The 15,115-nt window shown below is 42.9% G+C and overlaps 1 protein-coding gene across 4 annotated transcripts; it reads right to left on the bottom strand.

The window, feature by feature from the left end:
- Positions 1–441: 441 nt before the first annotated feature.
- Positions 442–6,729, bottom strand: B2M (beta-2-microglobulin). 4 transcript variants are annotated; one of them, XM_049104005.1, is made up of 4 exons: positions 6,571–6,729; positions 2,797–3,067; positions 1,958–1,983; positions 442–956 (listed from the first exon to the last, which is right to left on the bottom strand). In XM_049104005.1, exons 1-4 carry the CDS (start codon positions 6,656–6,658, stop codon positions 928–930), a joined length of 414 nt encoding a protein of 137 aa, XP_048959962.1. In that variant the 5' UTR covers positions 6,659–6,729; the 3' UTR covers positions 442–927. The 4 variants fall into 4 exon arrangements, with proteins under 4 accessions (XP_048959962.1, XP_048959963.1, XP_048959964.1 ...); XM_025472943.3 differs by having other exon boundaries at positions 828–956; positions 2,792–3,067; XM_049104006.1 differs by lacking the exon at positions 1,958–1,983 and having other exon boundaries at positions 2,780–3,067.
- Between the last annotated feature and the right edge of the window lie 8,386 nt (positions 6,730–15,115).

Genomic DNA, 15,115 nt, shown 5'->3' with positions numbered 1-15,115 from the left:
CACTGGCTAAAAGACAGAGGCATGGGGGGATCCCTGGGTGGCTCAGTGGTTTAGCGCCTACCTTCAACCTAAGGCGTGATCCTGGGATCCCGGGGTCGAGTCCCACATCGGGCTCCCTGCATGAGCCTGCTTCCCCTCTGCCTATGTCTCTGCCTCTGTCTCTCTCATGAATTAATAAATAAAATCTTTAAAAAAAGAAAAGAAAAGAAAATGACAGAGGCATGGTCACACAGTGGACCACTGTTGTCACCCTAAGTCACTTAATTTCCCTGGGATCCTATTATTCATCTGTAAAATGCAGATCACTAAGGCCCTTTTCACTGTGAGTCAAGCCCTGTATAACAGGGGTTTACACTCTTTTCCAAAGGATGTTTGAAGACTGTTTTCCTGTTTGAAAACAAAGGGGTAAGAGAGGGACTGATATACAAGAAACTGAACATGTCAAGTTTTACCATTGTTTTAATTATTGAAACAAAATTAACGTAAGTAGAATCATGTGCAACAGTGTCTCTAACATATGGAAGAGGTAAATATGAATTTTATACAATAAGGTATATTATCCACTGTAACAAATTTCCAATAATTTGGCATTTATCTTTCAAAAAATGTCTCCCAAATTCTAAGCAAAGTATGCAAATTGGAGATTAACTCTAAACAGGCATAATTATCTTCTTATCCAGTTTTTCTGAAGAGACTGAAGAGTTCAGGTCTGACCAAGATATTGATGGTGAGTATGAGAATTCTCTCCTCCGTATCTCTAAGCTTCCAGCCCCACAACTATAGCTACTGGCCCAGATAGGTCAAGCATAGTGACACAGTGCCCAATGTAGAATTAACAACTAGATTGTATTTGTATTTGTTTCAATATAACTTTATGATTAAAGCATAAAAACCTATCAGCATGAAGAAAAACCAAAGCATTTGGGATTAGTTCAATAAATGCATCATCTTCAAAGCTGAAAAAAAGAAAATAGATTTGTTAGCAATACATTTATTTAGATTATAGATTGCACCACCAAATTTGTCTAACTTCTGCTGTGTAAATCACTGTTTGTAAAAGAAATAGCTGCAGACAATTTTCCAAACCCATTATAAAGAGCATATCCCATTAATTTATCCCCTTGGCTCTCTCACAACCTTAGAGGAAAAAATGCTGGTATAGAGTTCAGATCCTGGCCCTCCCATTTAGTAACTGTGTGATTCCAGGCAGGTCACTCAAACTCTCTGATGCTCTGTCAAGTTAATTTCCCTATGCTAGAATGTAACAGGAAATTTGAATAGGTTTTTAGTACCATGGTACCCAGTAGAGATGAATTTCACTGAAAAGCTGGATTTTTTACCTCTGGACTCCAACCAACAATGCAGAGAAGTACAATTCCTCCCCCTTTCACACTGCTTGAAGTTTCTATAGATACATGTATTATAGTATCCTTACATTGCATTACAACAGTCTGTTTCCATTTCTCTCCTTTGTTGGACTAGGAGCCTCTAGAAGGCAAACAGTGCCCACACACTGAAGCTAAACAAGAGATTGAAGGAATGGGTATCTGTAAAAACCATGTCACTCCTGTCTTGGGGCTGAATAATAAAGCAACTGCTATGCAAAGGAAGAGAACAATTCATTTCTGAAGGCCCAGAGATGCCCACCATAGAAATGGATGAAGAAAGATCAAATCCTCACAACTAGTGTGGGTAACTTGGCTGCCTCTACCACATTACAGTGCCCCAACAGCTCCTCTGACTGTGTGGAGGGCTAGTGACACTGGCAGCATTAGACCGTTCTCATGCTACTCCACAGGAAAAGAAAATGTATTCCCTGGAGGATTCTTGCTTATCTGCTGAAATGCCACCCTAATTAATGTCTTCCCTATAATGAGGGTTATCCTACAAGGTTGTCTATAAATAGTCCCCAGGACAGTCAAACAAGAAAAGTATTTTCTTAAGGTTAGAAACCTACCTGTGATGCTAGTCAGTTGTCTCGGTCTACAAAAAAGAAAACCAAGAAAGACAGTAAGTTTTACTTTTAAGATATTATGTATCAACAAATATCTAAAACTTATAAATGAGGCTGTTAGAATAGCCTGCTGTCCCTAACTATGAATACCCAGTAAGTCCCAACCTTGCCTTCTAGTCTCAGATCCCAACCCAGCTGCGAGTACCAAACAAGATACTAGGATAGCAGATCATACAAAGGCCTGTGGCTCCCTGAGACTTTTGATGGTTGTAAGTATCCATGAGGCTGTCAGGAAAGCCCAAGGCAGCCAGTTAGGTAAGAAACACTGGGAGTTTGGGACATCTGGGTGGCTCAGTGGTTGAGCACCTGCCTTCAGCCCAGAGCATGATCCTGGAGTTCCGGGATCAAGTCCCACATCGGGCTCCCTGTGTGGAGCTGTTTTTCCTCTGTGTGTCTCATGAATTAATAAATAAAATCTTAAAAAAAAAAAAAAGAAAGAAAGAAAGAAGGAAATAAATAAATAAATAAATAAATAAATAAATAAATAAATAAATACTGGGGGTTCATGTGCATTTGTGCAGGTGCTGGCTGCAGGCTGCTACTTCTCCCTGCTCTTGCTGCAGGAAAACTGTTTCAGGCATCATGCTGTGCTGAGGTCTCTCAGCAGGTCCCACTTAAGCAGAGCTTTATAGTTAGTGTTCCCTGCCAATCCCAGCATGCGTTTTTTTTGTTGTTGTTGTTTTGTTTTTTTGTTTTTTTAAACATCAAAGTAGCTTTAAGCTGTGCCTGTGCTCAGATACAATTGTTAGTAGCTGAGGAAAGAACATAGAAACTTACCCCACTTAACGATCTGGGGCTCACTGAGAGTAACATGCTTTACACGGCAGCTAAACTCATCCTGCTCATTGGGAGTGAATTCAGTGTGGACCAGAAGATAGAAGGTCCAGTCCTTGCTGAAAGACAGGTCTGTCTGTTCTGCTTTCATCTCCTTTCCGTTCTTCAACAAATCAATTTCAATCTCTGGTGGATGGAACCCTGACACGTAGCAGTTCAGGAAATTTGGCTTTCCATTCTCTGCTGGGTGTCGTGAGTACACTTGAATCTTTGGGGGATCTGTGGGACATGAGGGAAAGACAAATGAAAATTGCAGAGTATTTCACCTGGGGCTACCTTGGTCTAAAGTTAGATCAGGCAACAAATGTTTAAATTTGATCATTGAGGGACGCCTGGGTGGCTCAGGGGTTGAGCGCCTGCCTTTGGCCCAGGGTGTGATCCTGAAATCCTAGGATCGAGTCCAACGTCGGGCTCCCTGCATGGCGCCTGCTTCTCTCTCTGCCTGTGTCTCTGCCTCTCTGTGTGTCTCTCATGAATAAATAAATAAAATCTTTTAAAAAAAATTTGATCATTGATTTGTCCTAATTCCATTTCCACTCTGGCCAAATGAGGTTCCACTTTTCCAAAAGGCTACCTCCATTTTGAGGGATAAACCATGCCTTAATATCTTTTTCACATAATTGTTCTACTCATGGCTTTTTGTTTGTTTCTAGCAGGTTTCTAATAGTATCATCTTCTATTTCTGGAGTTTGTGCCAAAGAATCTTAAAGATTCATAAATCTTTAAGAACTTTTCTGTAGAGACTCTCAAGAACTTTTGATGGATTCTTAGCACCCATATAATTCCTCTACACATCTCACAAGAGTTCTCATGATTTGGCCCCAATCTCTTTTTTAAACTTCACTTCTCACTTCACACACTCTCCAAATATTTTTTTTCTTTTTAATGTTTACTCCTTTCCTTTTTAGTTCATGCTCCTGTCTAGATCCCCACCCATCTGACTTCTCAATATGTATTAAGTGTCTGGCACACAGCAATTGCTCTGTAAATGGCAGATTATTATTATTATTACTTCAAACAAAATGCCTACAGAAGCCAGAAATACCATAAATGAGTGAATTGGGCTGGGTAAGAACAATAGGGAAGGGTGATGACTGTGCAAATGAGAAAGAACATACTCTCTGTCGTGACCAAAGTAAAGTGTGCAAGACTGGGATCTGCATTTTTAACGAGTACCCTTAAGTGATGGCTATAACTAGCCATATTGGGAATACATTGCTGTAGAACAATAGTTTCCAAAATGGAATGCATAACTTAGACCATCCCTGGGGATAAGGAAAGAAGCTATCATAAACTCCATTTCTATATTTTTCATCCAGTGAAGAGAAGTGTTACTGTTACTAAATGAAGATTGACACTAAAGTGTCTAATTCACTTTTAAATACAGGGATCCCTGGGTGGCGCAGCGGTTTAGCGCCTGCCTTTGGCTCAGGGCGTGATCCTGGAGACCCGGGATCGAATCCCACGTCAGGCTCCTGGTGCATGGAGCCTGCTTCTCCCTCTGCCTATGTCTCTGCCTCTCTCTCTCTGTGTGTGTGACTATCATAAATAAATGAAAAAAAAATTAAAAAAAAATAAATAAATACACATACATGCAGTGTATATGCAGTGTATATGGTTACTAAAGGGCAGCAACTCTGTGTCCTGCAGGTGGTGGGGAAGAGGAGTACTAGGCTACTCTGACCAGGTCTATCTGTCTAGAAACACCCTATCATAAAAGGAAAGGTCACCAGCCCCACTAGGAACTAGACTGGTGATCCCAAAGAAGCCCTGATTTTTTTTTTCCCATAAAGTTAAAAGTGAAGACAAATCAGATCGTTCTTTGTATCAGAACTTCTAATAATTAGAACACAATATATGCCACAAGAGTCAGAGTACAGGTTCATCAGGCCTAGAATTCTCTCTTTGAGGGAGGCAGGCAGGGTTCTGCAAAAATATCACAATAATCTCTTCTAAGAGGAGGACGCATATCAGACAAGACCTGGGTTTGAATTTGAATTCAGCCCCTTACTGTTTCTGTGACTTTGGGACAGTTAGTTGAGCTTCTGAAGCTTAACTGAAAAGTCAATTTATGTCTACAGTGAAACAAAACTCACACATGGGACAGAGCAAAAAACAGACCCCCAGAGGCAATCACCACTACCCTTTTCTTGTGTATCTTCTAGAAGTGATTTATTCATGGCATGTATTACTTTGGAAATTTTCAAATTCAGATTTTTCTTTTAATATCAGCTTGTTATTTTTAAAAAGATTTCTATGAAAAAATAAATAAAATAAATTTAAAAAAATAAAAAGATTTCTATGGTCACCCGCAAATATCAATAGTGGCATCTGTGCTTTATTTTGTAAATAGATTATAAATTAAATACCTTTTTTTCATGAGCAAAATACCCCCGCTTCACAGAGGCTTTTGTGAGGGGGAAAATATGAGGCTTCTGGCATATTGCAGGATATTTTAGAACGTGCTCAGGATCTACAGCGTCCCTGACGGGCGACCTGGGCAACCAAGTTGATGGCCATTATCACTGGTTTTACAATCCTCGCCTGGTAAACCTTTGCTTTTTTCAAAACTGAAAGTAGAAGCTTAGTTCATCTTGGAAAGAACCAGGCAAAGAGCCAAAGAGGAAGAGAGCCCTCTGTGAAGAAAAGACAAAGGGCTCCTGGCTCTCTAGCCTCCTGCCAAAACCCTAACACCCGACGGCGAGGAGGAGATACTGAAAAAACCGCAAAGATCGCAGCCAAAGGGCGCCACGCCCGCAAAAAGCCCAGGTCCCGCTCGACTCTCTGCCGTTTTCCCCCCGTTTTTCCCCGGTGTTGTGTGATGAAGTTGCTTAAACTTTTGGTGTCTCGGGATCGCCGGGGGGGCTCAGCCCGGGGCGTGATCCCGGGGTCCGGGGATCGAGTCCCGCATCGGGCTCCCTGCGTGGAGCCTGCTTCCCCCTCTGCTGTGTCTCTGCCTCTCGCTCTCTGTCTGTCAAGCATAAAAAAAATTAAAAATAAAAATTAAAAAAAAAAAGCCTGTTGGTGTCTCAGTTTCCTTATCCTGGAAATGCCGGTGATCGTAAGCATTGTATGGACATCGTAGTCTCGGAATCAAACGACTTAAAGCACAAAACGTCCCCAGCAGGCTCCCTATCAATGACGACGTGCCCTTAGGACTATTAAAAGCGACAAGTAACAGCAACCAGGGAATTAATGAAGTCCGGGCGCTTTGCAGCCCCTCAAGACAGTTCACGAAACCCACGTGCGGATTCCCCCGCCGCGGTGCCGCCGCGCAAGTGTGGGGGTGTTCGGGGGGCGGGCGCGGGCGCGGGGGGAAGCCCGAGGCGGCGGGATCCGAGCCGAGCGGGGCCCCCGCCGCGCCGCCCGCGAAGCCCAGACGGACGCCCCGGCCCTGTCACCGCGCGGGACTCGGCGTCGGCAGGACCCGCGCTCCCAGGCAGCTGCACCCGGGGGGCGAGGTCCCGCGGAAGGGAAACTCGCCCCACCTCGGTCGCCCCGAAACCTGTCACCACCCGGACACTGTGTGCCGACCCGCCGGGGCCCCGCGCGCCCCCTCTCCCCAAGCGGAAGGCGAGAGGCCGGCGCCCGGCCGACCCCGCTCCACCGCGGCGAGCCCCAGGTCGGAAGGAGCGGCGGGGAGGCGCGGCGGGTGAGCGTCGGCGCCGAGGGTGCCAGCGAGACGCGCGCCGGGGAAGGGCCGGGGCAGGGCGGACACTCACGCTGCACGGCATCCAGGCGGCACGCAGCGAGGAGGATGAGGAGCAAGGCCAGGAAACCAGCCGTCGCCAGCGCGGGACGCGGAGCCATGGCCGCAGAGCGCCGGAGACTGGGCCGCCCGCCCGCCGCGCCGCCGCTATATAGTCGGGCGCGCCCCGCCAATCGGGGCCCTCCCGGCCGGCGCTGTCACTCGTCTCCTAGCGCGCGAGGCCCAGCCAGGTTAGAGAGAGGGACGCTCCCGTTTTCAGTTTCATTTCCCATAAAGTCTCGTGATTCTAAGAAGGCCTGGTCTGGCCCGAGTGGGTGGTTCTGCTGCCTGTGACCCCGCGCGCTCCTACTGGGGAGCACGGCAGAGCTCGCGGCGGGGGCCTCCCACCCTAGCACTCTGGGCTGCATCTACCTCGGTGCGGCCTCCTGCCCGGGGGACCCTCCAGCCCTCCAGCCTCAGAACGACTTCTTGCCATGTCCCGGACGGGGCCCACCTGAGGACCTGTGCTTTCCATTCGAGAAGACCCAAGCCCAGAAAGATGAAGGGAGTGGACAAAGGATGAATGGTGCAGGGCAGAATAAGAACTTCAATTAAGGGCAGCCCGGGTGGCTCAGCGGGTTAGCGCCGCCTTCAGCCCGGGGTGGGATCCTGGAGATCCGGGATCGAGTCCCGCGTCGGGCTCCCTGCTGTGGAAGCTGCTTCTCCCTCTGCCTGTGTCTCTCTGTCTCTCATGGATAAATAAATAAAATCTTTAAAAAGAGAGAGAGAGAGAGAGAGAACTTTGATTAATAACTACGGCCCAGGAATTTAATGTAGGGTTTCTGGATTCTTTGGGCGAGAAAAGTAGTCCAGGAACCCCGAAGCCTTCTGAGGACAGCTCAGAGACCGTCCAGAGTGGACAAAGACCTCCTTACTTACTGAATTCCTTCAGGCAAAAGAGTCTGTTTGTAAATAAGGCCCCTTGCCAAGCAATTCTTCTCTGTATCTTCCTGCCATTGTTAGGTAATTTTCTTTGTTTTGTTGATTTGTAGGGAAACCAACCACTGACGGCAAAAGCCATAACCGCCTAGAGTGTACAGACCCCTTCGGTACATCATCCCTGCCAGTTACCATACTAGAAGGCTTGGCACATAATTGGTATTTGGTAAATGAAATGAATGAATGAATGAGTAGTTGAATGAATAAACAAACCAGTAAATATGGGAATAAACAGTAGGAAATTGGATTTACCCCATTAATTTTTATGGATAAGGGAAAATAAAAACTGAAACTAGGACTCAAACTCTCCTGACATTGCATTCATGCTTTAGACACTTGGAAGATAAGGGCTTTGAAATTGTAGTGAGAATTGGGATTGCATCATCCATGGGCTCAGCCAAAGAAGTCAAACCTACTGACTGTAAGAACATAATAATGTCAGACCCCTTAAGAGAACCTAAACCTTAGAGATACCATGAAAAAGATGCTGACATCACGTGGCAGCTGAGTTCTCCAGTCTGTCGATGGAACAGTGAGGAGAGGAAGTGAACCTTGGGAGTGAGAGGACAGAGATCTTGGAAAACACCATGGTTTTCAGTTAAAAGGAGTTGGGTTGTGATTCCCCGAGGAAACAACAAATATGTTATATATTTCTTTTACATATTTTTAGACCTTGTAATAACCCCTATTGTGGAAGCTATGTCTGAACTAGAAAAAGTAGAATAATCTCCACAGACCTAATGAAATGAGATAATGCACAGAAAGCCTCACACAGTTCCTCACAGAGTGTTCTGTTTAACAAGTGTACTATAATTATTGATGTTATTTACCTAGTTTTCCTTCCAGCTGTATCGATAATTCTCTTGAAATATAATTGTTATGCATAAAGTTATGAGTAAAGACATTCTTGCTTCTCCCATTTGTTTGTTTGTGTTTTTAAACTCATTTAAGGCTCCTAAGGCCTGAAATGTTCATATTTAATTGTTTTCTAGTGCCCTGGGAGTATAGGAAGACACAGGGCTATTTTTCACCTCTAAATTCTCTGTTTACTATATCACAGAGAAATACGATACTTAACATTCATTACAGATAGATTCTGATCTATTCACTTAGAAAACCAACTTAAAAAGCAATTTTAAAATACAGCAAAGGCAGTGAAAAGTATATTTTTCAGTTTTCTGTGTTTGGGGAACTCCTATATTTTTCTTAAATTTCCATTTATGACATGCTTTTGAATAGTGAGAATGAAGAATATTTTTGAATATAAAGCTTTAAAAAATTATTTATTTATTTATTTGAGAGAGAGAGAGCCCAGGGAGGGGGGTAGCAGAAGGAGAGGGAGAGAGCATCCCAAGCAGACTCTGTGCTGAGTGTGGAGACTGATATGGGACTCCATCTCACAACCCTGAGATTGTGACCTGAGCCAAAACCAAGGGTCAGATGCTTAATTGACTGTACCACCCAGGCACCCCAAAACTTTTTTTTTTAATTGAGAGCACTGTTTGTTTATTAGGGTAAACTTGTGGAAATCTACAATTTAATGTTATCTCTCAGTTGTGGGAAAAACAGCTGGATTTTCTTTCTTTTTTTTTTTTCCTATATGACCATCCTAAATTTTTTTTTACAATGAATGTTTATTCAAAATAGAAAATATTTCAGGGTGCCTGGGTGGCTCAGTCAGTTAAGTGCCTGACTCTTGGTTTCAGTTCAGGTCATGATCTCAGGGTCATGAGATCAAGTCTTGAGTTGGGCTCCATGCTCATTGAGGAGTCTGTTTGAAGATTCTCTCTCTCTCTCTTTCTCAAATAAATAAAATAATTATTTAAAAAAATAGTAAATATTTTCAAGAATGTGGAAGAACTGGAATTCTTATAACCTCCTAATGGGAATGTAAAATGATAAAATCACTTTGGAAAATAATTTGACAGTTTCTTAAAAAGTTAAACATATATTGGCCTTATGATCCAGATATTCTAAGTATTTACCCAAGGGAAAATAAAAGCATATGTTTATACAAAAATCTGTACACAAAAATCCATAGCAGCTTTATTTGTAATAGCCAAAAGCTAGAAACAATCCAAACATCCATCAACAGATGACTGAATAAACAAATTGTGGTTATACCTATTGAGTGGAATGCTATCAGCAATAAGCAAGGAATGAAGTACTGACATACACAACAACACAGATGAAAATAATTATGCCAAATGAAAGAGGCCAGACAAAAAAGAGTATATTCTGTATGATTCTGTTTGTATAAAACTCTAGAAAAGACAGACTCGTCTATGTAACAGAAAGCAGATGAGTGGTTTTGGGAAAGTACAGAGTAGGAGAGAGGAGCATAAAGAAACTTTAGGGTTGATGGACAGGAGTTTATCTTGAGTTTGATGATGATTTCATGGATGTATACATATTTTAGAACTTACTAAACTGTATATTTTAAGTGCAATTTATTGTATGTCAATTATACCTGAGTAAAGCTGCTGAAAAAAAAAAAAAAAGCACAGATACCTGTATTGTTGTTAGGCAAAAGAATAATGAACTACTTGAACAAAAAGAAAAAGAATGGTACTAAAGTGGGAAGAAAATAGGAATAGGTTAAATCTCAAATGAGCTGGCTTGCACCTGAGTGGATTTCAATCAGCAGTTTTCTGAGATGGGCCCATCCAAACAGCCAGAAAAGCTAGGTCCTCTCTAGAGGAGAATGCCAAGCATAGGTAGGACATTTGTGCCAGGGCTTTTTCAAATGTTATGTCATTAATCCCTTGCAGTTCAAAGTGTGGTCTATACATCACTGGCATCAGCAAAATCTAGGATTTCTTAGAAATGCAGGCTCTTGGGCCTATCCCAGACCTATTAAAACAGTCTGCATTTTAATAACATTCTGATTGATCCATATACAAATTAAAGTTTGTGAAGCTGCTAACCCAAACCACACAACAATCTAGAAGGTAGGTGTTACTTTCGTTTACAGATAAGGAGATAGAAAAGTAAGATTCTTGCCCACCTTCATACTAGGCTGGGATTCAAATACTAGTCCATCTGAATCCAACAGCCCCATAATTTCCACTAGAAAATCACTTTCAGAAAGGGGTTCATAGGAAGGATTTGTTGGTTGGCTTGAAGATCTGGGCAATGGTTAAAAGCATAGAAGGTATATGCACATGATAGAAAATTGGAACATACTAAAAACTATAAAGAAGAAAATTAGGGGTACCTGGGTGGCTCAGTTGGTTAAGCATCTGCCTTCTGCTCGGGGTCATGATCCCAGCATCTTGGGATCAAGCCCTGAGTCTAAGAGTCTGCTTCTCCCTCTGCCCCTCCTCCACTCATGCTCTTACGCTCACTCTCTCTCTCTCAAATAAAAAAATAAAATCTTTAAAAAAATTAAAACTGGTAATCCTACAACCCAGAGATGACTATTGTTAAATGGTTTAATTAAAGGAGTTTGAAGGTTGTTGCCTGCTCAAAAGTGCATCCTAGTTACATCTGTCTGGGGACTGGAAGTCCTCCATCTTTTGTGTTAAATTCCATTAAACTGAGCAAATGTCAGTTAAGTGCAGGCTTTGTGGAAAGCACTGTAACAATAAAGCAGAAGGGTACAACAGACTGCCCACCAGGAGATTCCCATCTTGAGTTAAAATCAGCACAATAATTAATTTGTTAGCACCCACTGCTGATTGACTTCTCAGATTTGAGAGATGTTACTAATGGACAACAGGCCCAGAGGAAATGGAACACAGAGTGGGAGTCTTTTTTTTTTTTTTTTTTTTTTTTTGATAGCTACTAAGTCAGACACCATACATAGAAAAAATACTTCACAAGATCCATGTAAAGTAAATTCTATTATCACTATTTGAGGGAGAGTACATGGGAAGACTCAGTAGAGCTGAGATATCTGATTCATGGAGAATCTGCCTCAGGCTTATGTCTCAATTGCCAATTTGTTTTTACTGGGAAAACCATAGACATTTGGTATTAAAAACATCCAGCAGTAGAGATCTATAAAATCCCAATTTCTCTCAAATCTTCTTCACAGTAGTAACCACAATATTTAAAGTACTTTTTATTTTTAATTATAAGCCCAACACATGAACATATGCCCATTGGCATTAGATTAGAGCAAAATTAAAAGTTCTCTGATCTCTTATCTCACTCTCCTCCCCTCAGACACCATCATTAAGGTGTGGTGCTTACCCTGCTCTGGATATATGTTGCATATAGTTTGGAAAGTGAGGAATTTTTAAATTATAACTACAAAGACTATTGCAGTTTGGAACACAGCACCCACTATAAGAGGGATTAGAGGCAACATCAGCTGTCAGCTTAGATGAAAAAAGGGTTTAGTAAATGCAGAAGCCAAAAGCCCCTAACAGCGTGGGAGCAACCCCAGGAGTCAAGGATTGGGCACCATCCCTGGGAGTATTACACCCAGTGACTAAGTTATTGATACAGCCTCTTCTCAACAGGTCCTACCATCTGCATCTCAGTTTCTATTTGAAAACTACAGAATGCTGGGGCACCTGGCTGACTCGTTCAGTTAAGTATCTGCCTCCAGCTCAGGTCATGATCTCAGGGTCCTAAGATGGCGTTCTGAGTCAGGGCTCCTTCTCAGCAGGAAGTCTTCTCCTTCTCCCTTTGCCTCTGCCTCTCCCTCACTCCCTATCTATCCCTCACCTCATGGGAGCTCTCTCTCAAATAAATACATGAAATATTTTTTTAAAAACCTGCAGAATTTTTTTTAAAGATTTTATTTATTTATTCATGAGAGACACACAGAGAGAGGCAGAGACAGAGGCAGAGGGAGAAGCAGGTGTGTGACTATCATAAATAAAACTTAAAAAAATTTGGGTCATTCTATACATACGAACTGAACTTGATTATTTTCATTTAACAATATAGCTATTTTCTATGTCATTATGTACAGAACTGGTTTCTTATTGCTAGCAATTTTAATTTTTTTAAAATTTTTATGATAGTCACAGAGAGAGAAAGAGAGAGAGAGAGAGAGAGGCAGAGGGAGAAGCAGGCTCCATGCACCGGAAGCCCGACGTGGGATTCGATCCCAGGTCTCCAGGATCAGGGCCCTGGGCCAAAGGCAGGCGCTAAACCACTGCGCCACCCAGGGATCCCTTGCTAGCGATTTTAGACTTTTCACCATATCATAATTTGTGGTAGGCAGAATAAAGCCCCACCCACCCAGATGTTCACGTCTTAGTCAATGTGAATGGTGTAAGGGACTTTGCATCTTCCCTGGAGAGGGGGAAATTATCAGGAAAGACAGATTCTCCTCTAGAGCCTCTAGAAAGGAAAGCAGCCCTGCCTTAATGTTAACCCCCTGGAACCTATGTTCAATTTCTGATTTATAGAACTGTAAGATGATGAATTGTGTTGTTTTAAGCCACCAAGTTTGTGGCAATTTGTTACAGCAACAAGAGAAAGCCAATTTATGCCCCTTTTTCAGAATCACGGATATTTGGGCCTTGGTTGCCAGGAGCTTAAGTTCAGTAGTAAAGTTTGCCTTTCAAAGTCAAGTTTACCTGTTGGTTAACCAGATTCTGGCCATATAGTGCATTTTTGGTACATTCACATTTTGAGGGAAGGCTATTGTCAGTTCAATAGCTAGGGGGTGGGAGTTGGGCTGAAACCTGGGCTGATCAGGAGCTTTGGTCTTGTCCCTCTGGTTACTGCCCTCACCAACCTGGCTTAGTCTCGAGTACCTTTTCTGGATTATGTCACAGACATCACACACCAAATGAGTCAAACTACTTCTGCCAGTTTAGTACTGCTGTTGCCAGAGAATGAGAGAAACAGGAAGAGTCCTCTAGTCCCCAGGACAAAGGTCTCTCAAAGCTTTGGCTTCTTTCTTCTTAGCCTAGCCCCAATATATCCATCAGATCTCAGTGTGCACCACAATCATTCAATCATTCAACAAACCTTTACCCAGCACCTTGCTAGGCGCTGGGTACCAGACTGGCACTAGGGGAATATCCTTCTTCAAAGAGCTCAGAGACTCTGGTTTATAGATATGAATAAATTACAATTCCAGGAAAGTAATTAACTCCACCCAGAGGGGTTAAAGAGCGTGCAGAGGACTTTGGTACCAAGGAAAGAATGTGGATTATGCAAGCACAGAAAAGCTGGGTTTGCTTTTTTTTAACTCGCTTGTCTTTGAGGTATTTTTTGTTTATAGTTTAAAATGCTTTTCCACATGGCTTCGTGTTTTTCCTAATTATAAAATTTATATTCAGTATGAAAAATTCAGACAATATAGATAATTTAAAATTTTTTAATTGTCTATTAATCCACCACCCAAAGATAACTACTGCTTAATGAATTGATGAATGTATCACACAGAGAGAAAGAGAGAGGCAGAGACATAGGCAGAGGGAGAAGCAGGCTCCATGCACCGGGAGCCCGACGTGGGATTCGATCCTGGGTCTCCAGGATCGCGCCCTGGGCCAAAGGCAGGCGCCAAACCACTGCACCACCCAGGGATCCCTCAACTGTACTTCTTTATTTGCATATACCATGCTTTTTTTTTTTTTTTACCCAATCCTGTATTGAGGACATTTCTAGTTTTTTCCTATTATACCACAGCTTCTACACTGAAATTGTCCTCCATAGGCTTTGTACCAGGTTACATTCCACTGCCCAACAGAAAGAGTGCTCATCTTCCCACGTCCTTCCCTAAGGTGGTCATTATCATTGAAAAATTGTGTCTCCTTGTTTGACTTCATTTTTTTTTTTTTTAAGATTTTATTTATTTATTCATGAGAGCCACAGAGAGGCAGAGACATAGGTAGAGAGAGAAGCAGGCTCTCTGTGGGGAGCATGATGCGGGACTGGATGAGCCAAAGGCAAATGCTCAACCACTGAGCCACACAGACACCCTGACTTCGTAGATTTTTTTTAAAGATTTGTTTATTTTAGAAAGTATGTATTGCTGGGTTTAAAAAAAAAAAATGGGTAGCCCCGGCGGCGCAGCAGTTTAGCGCCGCCTTCAGCCCAGGGTGTGATCCTGGAGACCCCAGATCGAGTCCCAGGTGGGGCTCCCCGTGTGGAGCCTGCTTCTCACTCTGTGTCTCTGCCTCTCTCACTCTCTCTCTGTGTGTGTGTATCTCATGAATAAATAAATAAATAATCTAAAAAAAAAAATCATGCTCGTGTGGAGGGAGGGGCAGAGGAAGAGAATCATCGAGCCAACTCCCTATGAGGGCAGAGCCCAAGGCAGGACTCCATCTTATGACCTGTGAGATAATGATCTGAGGTGAAAGCAACTGGAGTCAGTTCCTTAATCTGCTGAGCCACCCAGGCACCCTTGACTTCAGATGTTTAAACGGCAGTTAGGTTGAAGAGTTTTTTTACATGTTTGCTTGTTATATATGTTTCCTGTTTTGTGAGTTTCCTATTCATGATTCTGTCAGCCAAAATCCCTAGTCACTGAATGCTGATTAATGTAGCAGAGGAGTGTGCTTAAAGAGTATTTGTAGGGGGATCCCCGGGTGGCGCAGCGGTTTGGCGCCTGCCTTTGGCCCAGGGCGCGATCCTGGAGACCTGGGATCGAATCCCACGTCGGG

The sequence above is a fragment of the Canis lupus genome, chromosome 30, assembly GCF_003254725.2.
Source record: "Canis lupus dingo isolate Sandy chromosome 30, ASM325472v2, whole genome shotgun sequence".
In the NCBI taxonomy this organism is placed as follows: Eukaryota; Metazoa; Chordata; class Mammalia; order Carnivora; family Canidae; genus Canis; species Canis lupus.
This window is presented reverse-complemented; position numbering and strand designations above follow the sequence as displayed.